The sequence below is a fragment of the Apis florea genome, unplaced genomic scaffold (genome assembly GCF_048593485.1).
Source record: "Apis florea isolate Af1SG1 unplaced genomic scaffold, ASM4859348v1 contig_2201_pilon, whole genome shotgun sequence".
NCBI classification, from domain to species: Eukaryota; Metazoa; Arthropoda; class Insecta; order Hymenoptera; family Apidae; genus Apis; species Apis florea.
The window spans coordinates 1,106,785-1,128,855 of record NW_028256542.1 but is presented as its reverse complement, the minus strand read 5'-3'; the positions used below and the strand labels follow the sequence as shown (position 1 = coordinate 1,128,855).

Genomic DNA, 22,071 nt, shown 5'->3' with positions numbered 1-22,071 from the left:
AATAAAGATGATAATTTGGAAGATTTTCGCATAGATAGAAGAGAGATTTGTATAATAAAGATTTCGCAAGATCCTCGAATATGATGCTCTCGTTACTATAATCAGAATTTATTATGTAATTCTAAATTCTAATTCTAATAATCTGTCTACAATAAATCCTAATATCTCTTTCAAATTATACGAAATTATTCAAATTTAGATCAAAGATTATGGGATAAAATTTTTCAAATTTCTTGCAGACTTATAAAATCTCTCCTCTCATTGAATTTTACAAACAACAATGACTGATTTTGAATGCAATTTTCTTAGGATCCTTGGCCAACTGCTTTAAACCAAGAACCTTCTTAAGACTTATTGCACATTAATTATAAAACCAAAAAAGAATTAGGTGAAATTAATAATCTTTTCTCTTGTCTCCAAAATAGATAGTTAACCACCGTCTCATCAAGTCCTTAAAACCAAGAAGACCAAGAAACATTTTTAAGACTTATTGCATTATCTATTGTGAGGCCAAAGAAGAATTAAATGGAATTAGCCTTTTCGCTTGCCTCTACGCCGAAAAATAGATGATTAGCCAATATCTCATGTTGGTACAATACTTGGCCAGAAGGCAGCACGTTTCTCTCATTATGCCTCAACCGTCTCGAAATCCTAACTGTACAATGCACTCACCTCGCCCAAGGGGCCAGCATCCTCGACACGCTCCCGTGTGGACGTGGAACTCAGGAACGTGGTCGATTATTTCGCGGAGAGAGGGAGCAAGAAGGTCGCAGACACACACCGAGCTAAGGGCCTCTTCTCTCGAATCGGTCATCTTGATTTACGACGTCGGAAGCGGCCGTAGATACTTCACGCACTTCGAACACTTACACACACGCGCACACACTTGCCATGAATCGATCTGTCTACCCTAGCCGTAGGTGCAGTTGGAAAAATCGAGGCGGTTCTACACGTGGCCTTGAGACGCCTCGCTTTTTGATATTTGTATCAGAGGCGAGATTCCGATGTGAGTGTGTGCGATGAGAGTTGGTATGAGGGAGGGGATTTAATGGGATTTAAGGGTTAATGATGATCGTGATTGGATGGAAGAGGTTGAAGTGGAGTGGCAGACGGTTATTTATATTTGGATTCTATTTTGAGAGGCGTACGCGTAATGTGTAAAAAAGTGTGATATATATATTGATAATGGTTGGAGATTAATCGTAATTTTTCATTATGATGTTTGCCAGTCGTGTCAGTTCACATGATAAAAGGAATATCTTTCCAATTTTCCATCACGGTTCAATGATATTTTCCAAAAGCATGTATGAAGGAATTAGAGGATTTATTTTTATTATTTAATCAATTTCTCAAAAATATTCTTATCTGAAATCAAATCAAAATTCACATTATACGAATTTTTAAATGATAGATCAACTAAAGCTGATACTAGAACAGAAGCAATAAAATTAAATGTATTTAGAAATTATAAAGTAATAGTTTACTCTAATTATAACTAACAAAAGATAATAAATTCTAAAGTTGATCAATAAAAGTCAATCACCGTCACAACGAAGTCCATAAACTTTATCGAATTTCAACACAAAACTACTAACTCGACTAACCTTTAAACTCAATTCTTGTAAAAGGATCTAACCTAAAAAAGAAGAAGAAAAAGAAAAAAAAAAATACGGCACAGCAATATTACTCAAGATCGGCACGCGGTGAATTTGAACCGGTCGGGGAGAGAAAAGCCAGCTTCCGATCGCCTAATTGAACCTCTATTCCAGCTCGTTGATCGTGATAATGACATTTACATAGGGAGCCTGATATCGGTTTACGGAACTGGTCCGGCCGCGAACACGTTAACGAAACTAATCTCAATTAAGACTGAATCCGATAATGAGGTGGTTTAGTGTTAGCGACCTAACCTCACGTGCACGCACGTATATATGTGCATACGGGGTATAAACCTCGTAGACTTATCTAGTAACTTTCACATTCCACCGAGCGCGAAACGATTTGCCTTGGTGGTTTATTAACAGGCTTTAATTGCGAGTGCAACAACCCGCAACCGTGTTTGGTGCCGATTAATCACATTTGTCAGGACAACGCTTACTTCCTAGTGCATCGTATGCAGGCTGAACAGGGATCGATAGAATATCCCCGATATTCTTGTCGCGATGATACAAAGCCGATGCCTTCTAACCACTGCTTTATCGAAATCACGATTGATCGATAATTAACGGTGACTTCGTACTTGTCCTTCCTATTTATCGAAGTATATACTATATGTAATTTCTCTGAGCACTTAAGAACATGTGCTGTGTTTTCTTGGAAATCGAATGAAATGGAATATCGAGTGGATATTGAAATGATTGCTTGCAAAAGGTGCGATTTATATAATCGATTTTAAGTTTAAAATATGTTGTCAAAATCATTATTTCGAACAATTTTTTAGAATATATAAAAGCATCGTTTGAGATATATGCAAATATATATATCCTATTATTATAGATTTGGAATAGGTTTAGGTTAGATTTTGATGATCTTAAATTGGATTTTAATCATTAGAAAATGTTAATTTAGAGTTTATATAAAATTTCCTTATCATTTAATGAAATTAAATTACAATTATTTATAAATTATATACATATTCATTAGAAAAGTGTTTTAAGATCTTGATGTCTCTCTAGAACATAGAACCAGTCTCTCTTTTTTCGCTCACGAGTCTGCTCAGAACAAGAGTTTCTTCTAGCAACGATAAGGCAGTTTTTGTAACAAGTAACTTGTCTAGTCGGCCTATACAAACTCACTCCTCTACATGTCGTTCTATTTCTTATCCTCTTTAAATTGACCTTGTCGAATTAATTACTCTGTTAATCCTCTAGTATTACATGTCTCGTTTCACGCGTGTCCATAGAAATTTACTTATTATCTTTAATATCGCCGAGATATTGAGATTGCATTAGACAAAAATTTTAAGTATAATAGTCTAGCAAAGAGATCAAAAAATTCGATATGAAACTTTCAATCAACTTTATCAGGAACTTGATTGAAAGTATATTTTTGCTCTAAGATGACTTAGATATCTATTTATAATAGATAGATGTCTTTTCTTGAAACAAACTAGATACTTTTTAAATAATCTATGATATGCTATATTATTAAAATAATAATAGTATTAACAGTTTTAACAATAAAAAATTAAAATAATTTTTATAATTATGTATAATAGTTATATTTTATTGTTAATAAAAATATTTAGAAAATGCTAATTATTAAAATATTTTTATCAATATGTATTACTACATAAGAAATTTGATAATTCTTTATAAGAATTTTCAGCATTTAAATACCATTAATTGTATTCCAAATGATTTATAGATAATTTTTATTATAGTTAAATTTTCTATTTTTAACGTAATAAACAAATATAACGCACAAAAAGATACCTGGATATCTGGATATTGATATAAGCATGAAGAGGTTAAGTTCCTTCGCCAATTTTCATATAAAAACTTTTCGACAATTATAGCAGTAATAGCACATATACATACACATACACACATACACTCAAATCAAAAATATCATGCAATAATCAAATAAAACCAATCGATAGTCTCAATCCTATAAATATAAATTTCTCTCATCGAAACAATCGTATTCACTTTCGAGTCACGTCCGGCCATCTTTCGAACCGATTCATCCGCGCGTGCGCGCCTTGACCGCAACATCCAGTATATATACGTACAATACGTATGTATATTCATTGGAACTCGCCTTAACCTAAGCAAAAGCGAATGGCAGTGAAGCAGTCAGACGAGCTTTGAGCCCAGGCTATGCCGGAGGCCGAAATGAAAGAGAAGGTGAACGCAAATACGGTGTAAATCATGCGTGGGCACGTACACGAAATCAATCGAAAACCAATGATCGAAGATCGTTCCCGAGGCCGGTATCAATAACCCCAATCACCGGATCGTTAAAGATCGCGGTGTCGGTCGGCCCTTAACGATGCAATTAGGCCGCGAGAGGGCGCTCGAATTAGGATTGATAAATGTCAGGAACGCCTCCACACTGCTCGCGTCGTTTCTGCTCTTCGCAATCAGAGGCGAACGAATTTATTCGGTATGTAGATGCAATATACTGACTCTGCCCGCGTCATTAATCCTCTGTCGCGCCGGTAATAAGCCCTTAATCTTCTCAGAGTATCGGCTACCAACGAAGGATCTCGCGAGTGTATTCGCAAGGTTAGGTTAGGTTAGATTGGTCGTCTTGGATTCGTACGCATATTCCGTGAATTTGCAAGAAAATTGCGGTTTCTTATGTGGTAGCAAGATGGTATTTATAAACGAATACTTTTCGTGTTGCTTGCGATTATTAAAGGTAATTAATGCGGTTAATAAATATTGACTCGATCGCGTTAAATCATAGTGAAGGCCACCGGATGGGATCGAGGCTTCTGAAGAAGCCGGTCTTGGGTGGATCGTGGAATTTATATGGTTTTTTCCATCTCTTTTTGCGTCTTCGAGTTTTTTTCTTTTCGTGATTCTTGGAGATTTTTGTGAATATAAAATTTTTCGATCGTGTGAAATTGATCGAGAGTTCAGATAAGATTTATTGGAAGGTTGGAAAGAGATATTTGGATGCTTCCAATAGAAATTTTGTATACAGTGTGAGATGAAAGTATTGATAGGATTATAATCGTACAACAAATTTGAAAAACAAATATTTTATATAGTAAGTATAATTCGATAAGCGCAGACAGTTCTGTGCCAGATTATTGAGCTATATGTGTAAAACAATAGAAATAATTTAAGAAACAATCATTAATTTACAATTTAATATGATCAGTATAATTTACTAATAAAAAAATTGTATATAAAATGTGAAAATATTGTTCTTTTTATGTCAAAAAGTATGAATTCTCTCTTTGAGAATTCATTTTTTCATTCTTAACTTCAATGATAAAACGAAAAACAATAATAAAATGATATTTTCTTGTTGTTGAATTTTGAAATATAAGTACTAATATTTAAAGAATGTTAATCTCATGATATTTCAACTACAGACAATTTATTTTAAATAATTTGAATTTTATTTGTATTAATTTTTTTTATTTTTTTTTATAAATTTCAGAAGAAAAATACGATTGACAAAAGGAAAGAAATAAGTTTTAGATTTAATAAGGACATGCAAAAATGAAGGAGAATTAAAATTATGCATGGGAAAGATGTGACTGTACGTTTCCATATGGAGCCAATATTCAGCAATTCGTAATTTCAATTCGTTTAAATACACTATAAAAAGCTTCGATTTATTTCTGTCGCGCCACGTAACCGCCATGAAAGGAATATTCCTCGGTGAAGGTGAAAGTTCGAGGATCGTCCACGATGTACCGTAAATCATTCGAGCAGCCCACGGAAATAAAACAACAAAAAACTTTGTCTTGCACCATCTCTTCTCTACCTTCGAGGTCTGTACTTGATTCGAAATTTATTTATCGACCATGTTCGGATATTTTTCTCCGATCTAATAGTATGAAGTCAACAATTTTTTTATTTTAAAATTCTTTTAGTGAATGAATTTAAATAATATTTCTAATAGTATAAATCCAAAGTTTTCTTGAATCATTCTTCAACGATTATAGTTATCCAAGAAAAGCGAAGATTAACTCACTCAGCTGATAGCTGCAGCTTTGAAATCACGGCACGTAATCATTGGCTGTTATAACCTTGATGTGACCTTCCTTTGAATTGACCTTGACAACCGTACCGGGCCCAGCAGGGTCCGACCAACCTTCCCCTATTTTCTCATCATGGAGGCCTGCGATGAGTCGGTCCCATTACAGGTGGAGGGGACAAGCTGGATTTAATGAATGGTTTCGCCGGTTGGCGCGATATGCGCACCGATTCCTTGTAATTGATATAATTGGCTTTGGCCGATCGGTGACCGGGCTGCTCGTTTCAGAGATCATCACTTTCGGCTCCGATGAATTCAATCGATCTTGTCTTTACCGAGGCTTCTTTATTCGGTCGGCTTTGATCAACTTTGGCGGATCACTTTGTGAGCGAAAGTCGGTTGCGTGATTGGCCAACCACTAGCTGAATTTTGAACAGAGATATGATAGGTTCTAGACTTTAATCCATAAATATGGTCTAACCTATATTTTAATGTATTCTTTGAACAAACAGGTTTGAAAAGAAATTGTCTTAAAAAATATTTTGGAAAAATTTTAAAATAGTTATTAAAGTTTTTAATTTAGTGTATAAATCTTTCAAAAATGGAAATTTCTTTTAAAGAGATAATGAAATTTTCTGTTAACTCTTAATAACATAATCCAATTATTGTTGATCTGCATATATAATTAAGTTGTTTTTATTATATATACAGATCTATTTTTTTACAATTTTTCAATTTTTCTTTTTTAAGATTTTTCTAGAATAGAAAAATATGATACAAGATACCTTAGAATTTAAATAAATTATACTTAGCTATACACTTTTATATGATATGAATATCTTTATAAAATTTCATACAATTTCCCTTTAATTTGTCACTATTCTCTTTCCAAAATAATTTTGATACATTTGCAAAATCAAGTCATTTGGTTATTCTATTTGACAAATAAAAAAATAGTTTTTTTAGTTTATAGTTTAATCAATTTAATCATTTTTTGATATTTATTATCAATTTATTATTCCAAAAATCCAATTTTTCTTCTCAAACCTAAGATAAAATTCTAAAATTTCCATTTTCACAAAAAATAGTCGCACAATGCCAAAATATCCATTGTTCGAAGTATCGTGTATTCTTTTCTTTCGGCCGTCTCTTCTCTGATTCAAACACCGGTTCAGTTACACGGTCAAAAGGAGGATAGAAATAAAAGAACAAGGTAACCGATGTTACTTTCATTCGTTGCTTCGAGCCGCGTTCGTGGCCAACTCTTATTTCACAATCGAACTATAAGATCGTGATCTCGGTTGCCTCTCATTCGACTTTCCATTTCGTTCGATACACACCGCGCACATAATACATTACCCTGCCGCTTGTTCGCCGCTTTTAAGGCGCTGATTATGCATGCGTCCGGATATTTATGCACCGCGAGAACTTCGACCGATTTTTATTTTTGCCACACGTTAATCACACCACGGCTTGAGGACGACCAAACAAAAGATTTATGGGTTTTCGTGAAACGGGGAGTGGCGCGGGATCCTCTTCTTTCTTTGAACTTCCCGCGCGAATTTTATTCTCCGAAATTTCCAAGATTCTTTTCAAAGATATTACGGATTAAATCGATTTATATAATTATATTCCGTTTATGAGGAAATTTTTAGTAAAGATGTAATAAATAATGCGCGAGAATGAATGGAGGATTATTTTTCGTATTTAATTTATTATACGTGAATTTATTAATTTGATCTGATAGATATTTTTAAAATGTTCAAAAAAATTTATTCTTAAGGGATGAAAAGGAGAAAATCAGGTGGAACTATAAGTTGAATAATCGATTATATTTGGTAAAACATTTACAAGGTAATAAGATTTTTTTTTTTTTTTGTTCATTTAACGTTACATTTACAGGCAAGGCATCATCAAAGACCGTACCAACTCTACAATAATTGTAATAATTGTAATAATGTTTACTTATAAGAAAAGTATGTACCATCAAATTATCTTTATCGTTACTATCAATATTTAATATTACGGTAGTTCGCTACTCTTATTAATTCTTTCGTCAGGAACAAATACATATTCTTTTTTTTTTTTTTGTTTATTCTTCTCAATATATTTATATTATTTATAATATATACTTTTTTTTTTTGCATTAATCTTTATAATCAATATACATCAATTCGCGATTACATTGAACGGTGTTTAAGAACTGCACCCCATATAGGCAAAACAAGATTTTGTTTCGGACACATTCCTCGAAGGTGTGTGTGCCTCCACGATCGAACGAACAAAGAAAAATATACGTGTTACGTTATATTATAGAATATGTACTGTGTATGCGTACGAAAAATTAAAAAGGAAGAGGAAAAAAATTCTGGAAATGTTTAAAACGTGTGTTCTTCCTTTCTTCGAAATTACACGCCACCTTCTTTCGTCTTTCCTTTTTCCTTTCGATCGTATGTTTCAGTCGTATCGTTTGAGTCAATGCTCTTTTGAAAACGATTCGATCCACGATTTTTTATTTTTCTTGCCGTGTAACTTTTTTTTCCTTCTTACGATTCGTTTTCGAAGAGCGTTCTCGATCGATTTTCGAACAGAATCGCGGAAGATTTTGGCCAGTCGCGAAATATATCGAAACAAATTCACTGTGATGTAATTATTTAGTAACTAGAATTGATTCAAACTTGTTCAACATACATTTATATCGATATTAAATATTTTTGCCAGAATTCAATTTGTAATTTCAAAAATTTCCAAAAATTCTAAAATCGAAATATAAATCGATACCAAGTCAATATCAAATAACGACATTTTCCAACTGATTAATACTGCCATAAGGAATTCGGATTCGATAATAATGCGACTGAAATCGTAATATAAACGTAATTGTTCTAATATATTTCATTCCGTATTAGTACGACAAATGTATAACTCTCAAATACACGTAGTTTTAATGTAGTACAACTATCCTGTATGATACGACGATATTAAAGGCCGATCCACATTGACAGACAATTGTTCGCGGATCTGCATTTGACTATATATATATAAGTTGTATTTAGTCCAATATAATCCGCCGATATTGTTCAACTATTGACAGATAATGTGCACACAGACTGTGCACAGATTGTTCGCAGACAATGTCTGTCAGTGTAGATAGATCTTAAGGATTATTACATTCGTTGAAGTGAAGACGCTCGAATGAAAGGAGGCGTTCCTCGGTGCCGCGAAGCGAAGTCTATTTTATGCTCGCACGTAAGAACAGACAGACAGATATGCGGACAGAGACAGAGAAAAAGAGTAACATGTATTGTGTGTATGTAAGAGAGAGAGAGAGAGAGAGAACTATTGCACTATACTGATTCACGATAATCGCTTGATTAACTAGGCTGCGGCAGCGTTTCACATACGATTCGATGAATCTCTTGAATTAATTCAAACGTTGCTGAAGAATAGCTTGGAAACTTGAGAATATTATTTTATCGATAATATTAAAATTTGGCATATGAGTTTTAAGGATGTAATGGGAGTTTTAATGTCAAGTATCTGTTAAATAGAAATTTTAAATTGAAATTAATATTTGTCAAATTTATGACAAGAAAATGTGATGTAATGTAATCATTTTTGAATAATTTTTCTTTTTTATATAGATATTGTAGAAAAGATGAAGAAGTATAGATTGTATTTATATTCGTTAGAATTATTGAAGTACCTGTATTATTTTCTTCTTTTCAATTTTGAAATTAAATTTATTTTTCTTTACTTAAATTGCCCCTCAATCTTTTATTTTATAATATTGCACTACGCATCTGAAACAAATTATTATTAAAAATCAAATAAAATTCAATCAAACTATACACATTGTTCAAAAACTTTTGCTGAACGCAAATGAAAAAGACAAAATCATAAGGCAATAAGTTATTTAACACCGAATTCTTTTATTACATAAACACATAAACGATTGAAAATATACAAATCTTTCTAAACTCTTTCAAAACATACATAAATCACAATCCCTTTCAAAATTTCAATTTTATCAAATTCCTAAGAGCTTTTTAATAAAGTTTTGAAATACTTCAAGCATTCCACAAAATATATATACATATATATATATATATTTCAACTCACTCAAAGATTATTCTTCAAATACCACATCCAAGTCCTAAACCATTAAAAGTCAACTTCTCAAAGAAAAAAAATAAAAAAAAAAAACATTTAAAAATCTCTTATTTAGCAACGTTCGACTCGATCTCAGTCTATTTCTATTTCTGAGTGAATCAAATTGCTTGAACGATTGTTTCAAACCCGCTTGTTTTCCATCAACATTTCAACGAAACGATCGCCGACGAAATACGCTTGAAACTGGGTGTATATATATATATACACGTTTCGTTGGTCAAGGTTATATCGAATGCTCGATCGAATTCAAAATATTCGAAATTCGCGCCAAAATGACGAAGGAAAAAGGAAGTACGACATCGAAGCATGGGGTCGGTTGAAGAGTCGCGTTTGTTCCTGAAACAAGTCGGAGAGCCATACTTTAACCCTTTCTTCCTCCCAATCGTCCTGTGACCCCTATTGATGGAATGTTTCTCTGTATTTCTCTCATGTTCGAGGTCATGGCGGCCATTGATCACCGCGAAAAATATATTTTACAATGGTACATATACATCTATATATATATGCATTTATATAATAATAATAATAATAATAATAATAATAATAATAATAATAATAATAATAATAATATAATTATAATAATATATTCTCTCTTAAAAGCAACTCACGTATTCGCAGTTTTTCTTTCTTTCTTTCTCTTCGTGTCATACGTACGATGCGTATAAACTATGTACAAAAAAAAAAAAAAAAAAAAAACAACGACGAATTAACGCGCGAAAATTATTTATATTCGCGATAAAAAACTAGCATTTTTCTTTTATAGTCCAAAGCTACCCCTCCTTTATATTTTCGATTTGTAGGTTAGGGTGGCTGCGATAATTATAATAATAAAAAGTAATAAAACTTAATGGTGGACAGTAAATAGATGAAACGAAATCGAATCGATGAGAAATTTATGTTTCATGATTTACGAATGTGAACGATGGAAGATATCGATTGTGGTGTAATAGTATATTATTTTTTTCTTTTTTTATTTTATTCGATTACGATTTAAACTCGTGATAATGACTCGTCGTGATGAGAACTCGTTTGATGATTTCGTTTTCGAAGAGAGTAGAATAGAGCAAAGACAAGAGAAAAAGAAAAAAAAAAAAAAAAAATTAGAAAAGAGGAAGAAATAAACGCGTGTGTATATAACGCTATGTGCATATTATATTGTAATAATAATAATATTAATAATAATAAACAGTGTTCTTTGGTAACACAATGATACGTCCGGAAACTACGAATACGATTTCAACGTATTGTCCGATCGTGACAAGATGATCCCGATAAATGTGCATAACCTTGGTTGAGGATTATAATATTTTAATATTTCTTTTGTGATGAAACGCGTTAAACTCGAAGAATTCGTATCTTTTTATTTTTTTTATTTTTTTTCTTATCAGGGCTTCGTTTTTATAGAAAATTTGATACCATGATCGAAGAAGAGAAAATAGAGAAATTGAAAATATATTTTTACATCTGATTAATCTGATTAATCACAAGTACTTATCAACTATTATTTTAATGATTAAATGCAAATCAAAAATATGTTTCCAAAAAACAAAACCCAAAAAAGATTCTTTGTTCCATAATTTTTCAAACTAAATCTCTATCCTCAAGCCAATCCGCACAATTCAAGTACTATGCTCTCAACAAAATACAAAAATCGCGTGTACGACAAGTCGCCAGATCGTTTTCTCGTCGTGTAACGAAAAATAAAAAAAGGAAGGACTCCATCTTGTCTCGTGATCTATGATAAATAGTACAAACTGTTTATATATATATATTATATATATATACATATGATGACTGCAGGGTTCCTCACCGTCCCGTTTTCAGGCAACTCACGTCTCCCCGACTCTTTTTTTTTCTTTCTTTCTTTCTTTCTTTCTTTTTTTTTTCTCTCCATTCCCATACATATTTATAGAGCGTAATTCTGCTCCATTTTTTTTCTTACGTTCATCCGTATGTACATAACAATCGATACAATGTTCTCGGGTCGGGTAAACGACAATGGCGATGTTCGATACACGTTCGACACAGACGTTCGAAGCAGCTTTGATGGTGATCGAAGAGAAGCGGCAACTTCGAACGTACAAGCGGTCGTTCGCGATTATTCGTTCGCGTGGCTAGCGTATGATTAATCTAAAGAAGATACACCATTTTACTTTCGAGCAACGATCCATCAAATTTCTCTCGCCGCATCGCTCTTCGTCCCAAAGCCTCCCGCACGCACTCTATACATGCACGCAACAACACACACCTCGTATCCTCGTATTCTCTTAAGCTTAAGCTTATCGATAGTTAAGTAAATATTCTGTAAATCCTCTCTATGTACACCCTGTTTGAAATAGTTCCCTTAAACCTAGCCCTAAGAACACCGCGTCCCCTGGTGATCCCATCGCCTGGAACTCTCGTTCTTCTCGATAAATAAAATTTGAAATTCCCGCCTCGTTAACACGAAAACAGTTTCCTCCTCTTCTTTCAATATTTATTCAAGGAGTTGCAGTCTAGAGATTGAAGCTAACTTGTTTTAAGCTTAGCTTATTTTTGCTCGCGCGATAGGAAAATCCAGTTTCTGACAATCCTTCCGGATAAATTTCGTCGAGTTGCAGCATTCGATCTTTCCTTCCTTCGGGGCAATTTGGTCTCGGGAATCGCGTTTATCGGTGGTCGATAGTGGAAACTCGTTACCGATAGTCGGTAATTTCGACGCTCAGATAAACCAGCTTCGTTCGTATGCAGGCGTTCAAGTCTCCGGTTTCGTGGATCAAATTAGCCCTCGTGCTCGCTTATTGCACGGCGTTTTGGTCCACGCGTTTAGGAAAAAACTTACGAACCAAGCTGCTGGCCACTGCCTACGTAAACGTAACTCTATGGTTGCTGAAGCAACAATTGTTCAAGCTCGTCGGCGGACCTCAAAAGAAATGCTGCTGATTCTCGATATCCGGTGATCAGTTGCCTAACGGCTGTCATTTCCGTTGCGTTCAACTTATGGCTCAGAAGCGGTTTCGTGTTCTTCATGCTCAAATCCGTCGGTCCTGGAAAAGTAAATTACGTTTATAAATGATTCCTATCATTTATTTATTTATTTATTTATTTTTTTTTTTTAATGCTACGAGCTTCAAGCGTGTTTCCAAGCAAACATTTATATAAAGAAATAATAGAATCTGCATCCGATTTTCTACTTCCTTTAAAAGTAACTTCCAACCTTTTTAGTTTCCAAACCAAGCGATGCAATCGCATCGAAACAATCCTTACGGATTTGCCCACAAGTTGGAAACCACTGTTACGGAGAGTAAAAAAAACTCGAACAAAAACAAAAGCTTAGGCGTAGCGCAATGAGTAAGCAAGCGAACTCATAATAACACCGATAAGCAATATTACTTTGTGTACCGTTGCTCAATAGACCTGACGTGAAGCTCTGCGTGGGGTAGAGTCCCGCCGACAATGTTGGCGGCACTGTGGTCGGCCCGGCGCGTTGGAACGCCTGGCTGAAGTTAGGTCTGTACATCGCCGTTGGTGCACCACCGCTGGCAACACCGTTAACCGTCGACGAGCTGACTATCGTCGCCTGGCTGCAAAAAAACGCGAGCGAGATTCGTGTTAGAGATAACGCCCCGTGCCAGCATTGATTAGTTCTCCGCTCGATTCCGCCTCGCTAGTTCCCTCCCCTTCTTTCCTGTCTCTTTTTTTTTTCCTTTCCTCCTTTTTCCCCGCAGTTTTCGTTCCGTGATCTTTGACCGTCTACGAGAGACGGAGAGACGCTTATCTCTCGCCCCTCTCCTTCCTTCGTTTACCCGACTTCTCGACTCTCTGTGAATGAGAGATCGTGGAGAGTGAGAATGGGCGGCTTGAGGACCGATTACGACAGGAGAACGTATATAGTTACTTTTTCTCTCTCTCTCTCTTTCTCTCTCTTTCTTTCTCTCTTTTTTCTTTCCTCGTGCCGATCGAACGTCAATCGTAAGAGGCTGCGTTGCTAGTTGGAGGCTGAATCGAGGAGAATGTTTTTGTATCGGTTTTTAAGTTTTTTTTTTTTTTATTCAAAATCGTTTCAGTAATTTGTTTATCGACAATTATTGGTATATTATTACCGATTCTTTGCTAAATTCGTGTGTAGAGTCTTGCAAGTATATCGGCCATATTTGATGAAACATCGATGGAAAGAAGTAATTTGACCAGCCATTTTTTGATTCGATTCGAAGGAATGAAATACTTTTTGTTGTATTCAATCTCAATTGGTAAAGGTATATATAACTCGAAGAATTGAAATTTATGACATTTTGAAAATATGAATAAATGAATAAATCTTTGGTAAGACAGGATGAATGATGAATGAAGATATGTATATCATCTTGTAGAATCATTACGATTAATTCAATTCTATTCGATATTCTTTATTACAAGATAAAAGAGTATCTGTGACGTTTATTTGTGAAATAAATAAAAAAAATTGATTTCTTCATTTGTTTTACTACTAATAATCAAGAAACGATACAAAAAGCTTATTTGTTTTCGATATAATTGTAAAAATTTATTTAAGAATTTAGGAATCAAACGAAATGACTTTTTCAGAAAGAGAAAAGTAAAGTGCCTCCCCTTCATTTAAAATTAAATTTCATGGATGATTTAAATCTAGTAATCACCTCGTCTAGACATTTTCATTTCTAAAAAATTCAGCGTCACAATTTTGCCAACCGACTTGCTTTAAACCGTTATCTATCTTTGTAACAAATTAACCGATATCACGTTGAATAACCGGCTGAGAAATGTAATTGAGTTATTTAAAGTTCATCAACCGTATTTAATTTTTCAACACGTTTATTAACTTTCGTTCAATAAAGTGTAATTAATCAAATTTCTGGAAAAGAGGGCTGAATGAAAATGAGTAATATAACGAGTTAACTAATTTGCGGTTAATTATTCAACATCTAGGAATATACTCAAATATTTCAAAACAAATTTGATTTTCTTTTTTCACAAATGTAAAATGTAAATATAAACAGTATTATCAATAAGTCCAAGTCATCGGGTTCATTTTACTTGAAGATTTTATTTGTTTATCAAGAAAAAAAAGAAAGGAAGAGAGGAGTCTAATTTTTTGAAATATCATATTAAATATAATTGATAAAAAAATAAAAACAGAAAGAAAACCAGATTTCTTTATAATAATCTACACACGTTGAAAAAAAAAAATGTATGTACCATGATTTTTAAAAATGACAATGTCATCATGTCTCGTATGATTTGAAATTCTTAATTCATTAATCTTTTATATATCACAATATCATAAATATTTATATAGGATAATAAATAACGTGATGTCACAAATTCAAATCATAATATTAACATATTAAATCGTAGATTCCATTCTATCTCCACATTCTAAAAATAATATTAGTATCTACGTTATTAGTCAATAATCTAATAAATTATGTTTTTTTTTTCTTTTTATATATATATAGAAATAAACCAACGATTAAACCAATTCAATTGCAATTATTGATAAACAGATATGTAATCTTATATTGTTAATTTTCTTTAAATAAAACTTAACATATTTATTTATTTATTTTTACATTTTTCATTCAATCACACTCATTTATTTATTACTCATTTTGAATCTACTTGACTGAACGATCTTCTTCATCCAAAAATTCGTCGTATAGATTAGATTATATAAAAATTATTTAACAAATAATCATCATTTCTATAATAACTTTAATTTACCAAATTTTAAGAGGCAAAGTTGAAACAAAATTCTCTTCGAGAAGATCGTTAAATTTTATATAATATTGTTTAATTGCCACAAAAACAATCATTACTTTGTTCAAACTTAAAACCAAAATCCCCACCTTCCCTCCCTCCCCCGAAAAAGAAAACCAATCTACAATTTTTTTAATCACAATCAATCTCACTTTTCTCTATAAATCGATAAAGCTAAGTTACCCTTTTATTGTCACATTGTTAACATCAGATCCAACTTGCCACCTTATCCTTAAGATTAATTTCCTTTTTTTTCTTTTTCTTCTTCTTTTTCCAAAAATAGGATGTAAATTTAATGATTTAACAACTGCGAACAAAGCGCGAAAAAACGAAAGAAGATCGAAGATTTGATTTAACATCTTTCACGAAACGTTATACTGACCTCATGAGACCCTTGTTGTCCGCCGGGGTGAGCAGTTTCGACGCCGGTGCAAGGGACAGGGGTGTGGAGGAGAGAGTGCTGCTCGGCAAGTTCGCCAAACTGGTTAGCGGCGCCAGGGACGTTAGCGATGCCGGTGGTGTATCCTCCCTTTTACCCGGAAGTGATTTCACCGGTGTACTCGAGAAATGCTCCAAACTTGACCGGACATCCGTTTGCTGTAACAACCGCTCGATCTTAGCTTCCCAAAGCGGGATTACCGGTGGAAAATACGTTGAGGTCTCGTACTTTGGAGGTAAGTTACAGTTAGAGAGAGAGAGAGAGAGAGATGAGCTTCTAATAATTATTATTAACGACGATTAATTATTAATTATTTTTTAACATTCCTTAATTAGTAGGATAATATAAGAGGTGAATAACAATAGAGAATATATTCTTTCAGGGAATGCTGATGGCTGAAGGATACGTTTTTATAGCAATAATATTATTGTTGCCGTTTAAAAGTAATAATTCCATGATTTTTTTTTTATTATTGCAAATTTTTAATTGGCAATAATAAATGGCTACAAGTTTAATGATAGGAAGGGATATTTTAAATTATATATATATATACTACGTATATATGTATATTTTTTTTCTCTCCTCGATTAATTTGACGTAAGGATAAATTTTATGAGCAATAATTTTGTCCGATTTTTACTTTTTGCGATTATTCATTTCTACGCGGATGAAATTATTACACCGTTGTTTTACCGCTAAATTATATTTCGATTTCATCGTTGAAATAATGAAAATTCTACGAATTTACGACTATCGGATTTTGCTTGAAGGAATTAAGTGCGTCTTATTAACAAGCACGTCCACGAGTAAGTACGCATGACGATAAACAGCGCGACGATTCATGTAATCGTCTATAATTAACAATATTTCATGTCAACTGAAATATCCGTATCAATAAATAGTGATTCGAACAATCGACTATAATTAGCAATGTGACATACAGTTTATTGACATACAGTTTATTGCGAGTAGAGAAATTTTAAAAAGATCGAATGAAACGAAAAAACTAAATAAATAAACTAAATCAGAATTCTTCGACGATGGATCGTGTACGAAACATAATTACATTTTGCAAAAATCCAATTAATCGATCGTAACACTTGACAGGACGAGTAAAAAGGACAAAAAAAAAAATTTAAAGAAAAAAAAAAGAAGCAAAAAAATCGTAACAGAAATTCATGATACAAGATCGATCAAGCTTTTTTTTAAGTGCACGACTTTTGAATCACCCGGTAAATGAACTAATAACGTTTGTTGCGTTCGCTGATTGGTCGCGACAAACTCCCCTCCACTGTATGCGCGCGAGAAATTTATCTCACGTTCCAGATTTTTAAGCATTCTGACCCAGTTTTAGCCAGTGGCGATCGAGAATCGGCTTGGCGCGGAGACCAGACGCGAAAATCGATCGGTCGCTGTGTTAAAAAGAAAGCTAGGAAACCACGTGGTTTGTGAGTCCATCGTGTACCTGCTGGATCTGCACGCGATCGTACACCTGTTTGTGCACCACTCTTAGGTTCTTTTTCCTCATGTTTGTCCCTCGTTCCTTTTCTCGTTTATCACCATTCCAATTATCAGTCTGGCTCAAATCGATCAAAGTGTTCACAATCGATTGTTTTAAACCATCATGGTTGAATAGAGAATAATAGAGACTTTCCAAGTCGTAGAGAACTTGCGGCCACTGACATATTCACATAATGATACACTTAATCAACTGTTTCCCTGTAATTGATCGTTTCGAATCATTACAGCGCAGACGAGGGCACATCGCGTACAGTATTCTTCAAAACACGCACAATCACCGTATAAATACCACCGTATCAAAAACCAAAAAACTCAACGGTCTTGATCTCCAATCACTCGCAGTTTGATTCTTTCAAACCGTCATAATAAATCCACACCTTGTGTAAATTCCTTCGTAGACACAGATGATCGCCAAGTCGCACAAAACTGGTCACTGACTGAGCGCACCGTATCCAAACGGTGAAATCCGATGGTACATCATATCACAACACACCACGTGTTCCCAGTGACGTACGCTACGATCAGGGAACCACGATCTATCTTCCTTCGCGAACTATCTCTTCTTACGACGATTATTATACACCCGACTCAGAGCGTGAACTTCTGAATCAAGCGATATTCCACCTGGTGTGAATAATATCGAAATAAAAAAGGAAAAAAAAGGGAACAATGGCCAAAAAAAAAAAGGATGGCAATGGAACGTCGAGCGAGAATATGTCGAGATCGAAAAGAAGAAGAAGAAGAAGGGGAAAGAAGAAGAAGAAGAAGAAGAAGAAACGGCCAGATGTGGCGGACAGGGACGTCGAGGCGTGAGTAAACTCTCTCTCGTGGCCAAGGAAATTAATTCGTGGAAAGAGAGGCAAGCTAGTGGCGAAAGAAAGGGGAGGAAAGAAAGAACGAAGGAAAGAAGGAAAGAAGGAAGGAAAGAAAGAAAGAAAGAAATGAAATAAAGAAAGATCGGCCGGGGATCCACCGAGGGGAAGGGGGGCGCGACGGGTGGACCGCGGTGAGGCAAGGAGAGGTGGGGGGGAAGAGGGCGAGCGCGCACGCAGAGAAAGAGGCGCGCAGGCACGGAGGAATGAAATCGTCAAGAGAGAGGAGAACGGATGTAGGGAGGTGTTTTTATGAAAGGCGAGCAGTGTGCGTTGACGTCAATTATATAGGTGGCCACGGCAGATAGCCGCGTCCGTGCACGAACCCCGGTCTTCTCCTTAATAGGTTAGGTTTAGGTCGGCCGAGAGGTTATCGGTCTCTCCGTGCTCCCTCCCCTCCCTCCCTCCCCGCGCCTGACACTATATCGCCGGTTTCCTCCTCCACGGCTAGGGATTTTCAAAGTAGATAAGTCGAGAAACTGTTCGGATGTTCTCGTTTCTCTCTTGCGCCGTGTGCTCGTAACCGTGGATATACAGAGAGAGGTTATGGTATGGTAGGTGTGCAATATTCACGAGGGCGAAGGGAGGATTAGGCGCGCCGGAGACACGCCGATGCCGCCCACGCCGCCGTTCGACGATGAACGGAACGAGGAGATTTCTGCGTTTGTTTCGAGGGGTGAACGAACCTTGCCAGGGGTGGGCAAGGGTGTCGAAATCGAGGTCGGTTCGTGCAACCGTTTTGGACTCGTGAAATTCGTGGTCCTCTAAAGTCGACGAGAAGCTGATGATGTCGTTATTGTAGATATGCGAGACACGGAGAGAAACGAACGAATCTATCTTTTTAGGATGCGTTTCGAATTTGTAAAATTCGTAATCTGATGATCATGGATAGATGCACGAGACACGATGAACGGAGAGATTTTATTCTAATCCATCTTTTTTTAATCAAGGATTTTGTGAAATTTAAGATCGATTCGTGATTTCGTACGGAACGAAGAGATTTCTCGAATTCTTTCAAGGTAGCAAAATGAATCGTTTTTGATTCGATGTTTCTTTCAGATTAGCCAAAAATACGATATGCAGGTTTTCATGAAAATTACGCTCTATTCATAGCGTGATCACGAGATTTTACGTTCGTTTCACCATGAAATATATCCAAGGGTATACCAAATTACAAAATCAGTCAGAGTACAACAAGCTTTGACTTGTGAAATTCGTGGTTGACTCATAGTTGGCGTCGATTAGAGAGTTAGCGCCGCTCAGATGTCGCTAGCATCGCGCGGCCATGATCGAACAGGGCCTCGGTCGTACAGTTGTATGAGGGAAACGAGACAATTCGTCGAAGTGGTGAAACAGGACGGTTGGGTAAACGTGCGATTTTTTTGATTTGGAAGGGGGAGCGTGTCAGCCGTGGCCCTTTTTAAACGATGTCATGGACACACGATGATGACTAACGGGGAGAGACAAAAAAAGAAAAAAGTTAAGACTGATGGTAATTCGGACTTGTTATCAACACCTTTGACACGTCCGTGTGTGTATCGCTCGATTTTTATCTGAGACAATGTACAGTGAGAAAACGTTTGAAATACACGAAATTTAAGAGGTTGATTAATTTTTTATGAAAAAGAGAGATTATTCGAGGTGGATTGATATATCGTTCAGGGAATATTTTGTAAATTTTTATAAATTGAGCATGATATATTTAAAGTTCTAGATTGTCATCAATCTCTGTTACACAATTCATGTAAAAACTTATCTTATTTTTGGACTGGATAAGAGTTCATCGATGTTTCACCGATATCTCAAATCTCAGCAAAAAATTTGAATTTGATAATCCCAGAGTAAATGCTTCAGTACAAAAATAGCAACGCCCATCGAAATTTTCTCGAAACAATTTATTTTCCATTAACACCAGACCTACCAACCTATAATGGTAAATACATAATTCAAGTAGCTGGAACGAAAATAGATATTCCGGATATCGATTCAAAAATGTCCATGTCGAAATTTACTTATTAATTCCTTACCCTAACTCGACAACATTCTTATACCGACCCTTCGATCTTGTGCATAACCAAGGATTAATCTCGAAATTTTCCAAAACCAAATAACAAAAACCAAAGATAAAAAAAGATTCGAATCGTAGGGATATCGATCGCGGCACGAGCTTTGTCCCCAGCTGGAAAAAACAAAATCCGCGAGGCGAAGGCTAATTTCGATTTCGAGGCGCACAGGCTTCCGAAATACCGCGCGTGAAAGCTATTCACGAGCGGAATCCACGTTCGAAAATTTCGATCGACTCTCGTGAGGGATGGCCGCCAGGTGGCCATGGATCGCTGAAGAGTGAGAGAGAGAAAGAGAGAGAGAGAGAGAGGAATATTTCGATTTTTTCGTTCCATCGAACCACGCGTGGAACGTGGCCATCGTGCGCGCTTCGTTGCATCAGAGAGTGGGAGAGGTGCGCGACCCACGGGGTTATCACTCTCCGCGTACCTATATCAATCCTAGACTCTCTCCGTTTCATGAAGCGTTGCGCAGGAGGCTCTCCCTCGTCGGATCTTGATAATTTTATGGACGGCTACTTTCATGGAAAACTTTATCGCGCCACTTGGTTGCGTCATCCTCTTCGCTCTCGCGAAATCTGACGACCGATCTTTCTCTCTCTCTCTCTCTTTCTCTCTTCCTCTGTTCCTCTCGCACGATTTTGATGTACGCTCGGTTTTGGGTGGTTGGCTTGGCGTGAGTTTTTGAAAAGGGAGAGGATTTAGGGATTTTTATTATTTTTAATTGCTGTATTGTCGTTTTTTGGAAATATTTTTGGGAGAATAGAGATATTTTGACGAGTAGGAGGATTTGTGTGAAAATTTTACGTATAATTTTATTCGAAAAAGAAAAAAAAAATTAATGAAGAATTTGTGGATTTATCGATTTTTATCGAATATGTGTGTGTGTGTGTGATTGTGTAAATGAATTGTGTCTAACTATTTAGAATATTATTGGAGAATAATTAAACGATTGTGAGTCGGGAAACAGATACTGTGTATTTTCCATTCTGGAATAGAAAGTTCCATCAGGTGATGTCATAAGTTTAATATATTACGTAGAAGTGAACTGATAATTGCTCGATGATTTAATGGAAGTGTTCGTAAGCAATTAAAAGCAACAAAAAAAAAAAAATATATGTAGTGTCGATTGCTGTTGCAATATCATTCACGTGCAATGTCTCGTTAGAATCATATAATAATCACGTGATGATTTAGCAAGCACTTCTAACGTATGCTGATCTCTTTTATTATCAATATCTGTATTAATAATGGAAGGAATAATAATTCTTGTTTGGTAAATAGGTGAATAAACATGTTGGGATATATTATTTCTTCTTAATTATTAAAAAAAAAAAAAAAAAAATGAACTTTACCAATGAACGTAACGAAATATCGAAGATAAAAATGAATGTTAATTAAATAAAACGCGTATTTAAGTTAATATATGTATTCACATGTATTATACTATAATACGTGAAACTGAAATTGAAAAATACTCTTATCTATATAAGAATATTTGCTGTTTCATCTTTTTACGCGAAGATAAACTGTTTAATGACGATATCCAATTACCTATAAACAAAATGAAATTTCATTTCCTCGTGCG

At 35.1% G+C, this 22,071-nt stretch overlaps 1 protein-coding gene across 4 annotated transcripts in view; it reads right to left on the bottom strand.

The window, feature by feature from the left end:
* LOC100866411 (nucleolar protein 4-like) overlaps positions 1-22,071 on the bottom strand; it is a 108,447-nt gene that overhangs the window by 3,555 nt on the left and 82,821 nt on the right. For 3 of the 4 annotated variants that reach the window (XM_086917449.1, XM_086917450.1, XM_086917452.1), the window contains 3 exons: positions 15,971-16,185; positions 13,207-13,397; positions 5,659-12,860 (listed from right to left, as the gene is read on the bottom strand). In XM_086917449.1, the coding sequence (XP_086773575.1) occupies positions 12,694-12,860; positions 13,207-13,397; positions 15,971-16,185 (573 nt within the window). In that variant the 3' untranslated portion in view covers positions 5,659-12,693. The remainder of the gene's footprint in view (positions 1-5,658; positions 12,861-13,206; positions 13,398-15,970; positions 16,186-22,071) is intronic. The other variant, XM_086917451.1, reaches the window with a different exon arrangement.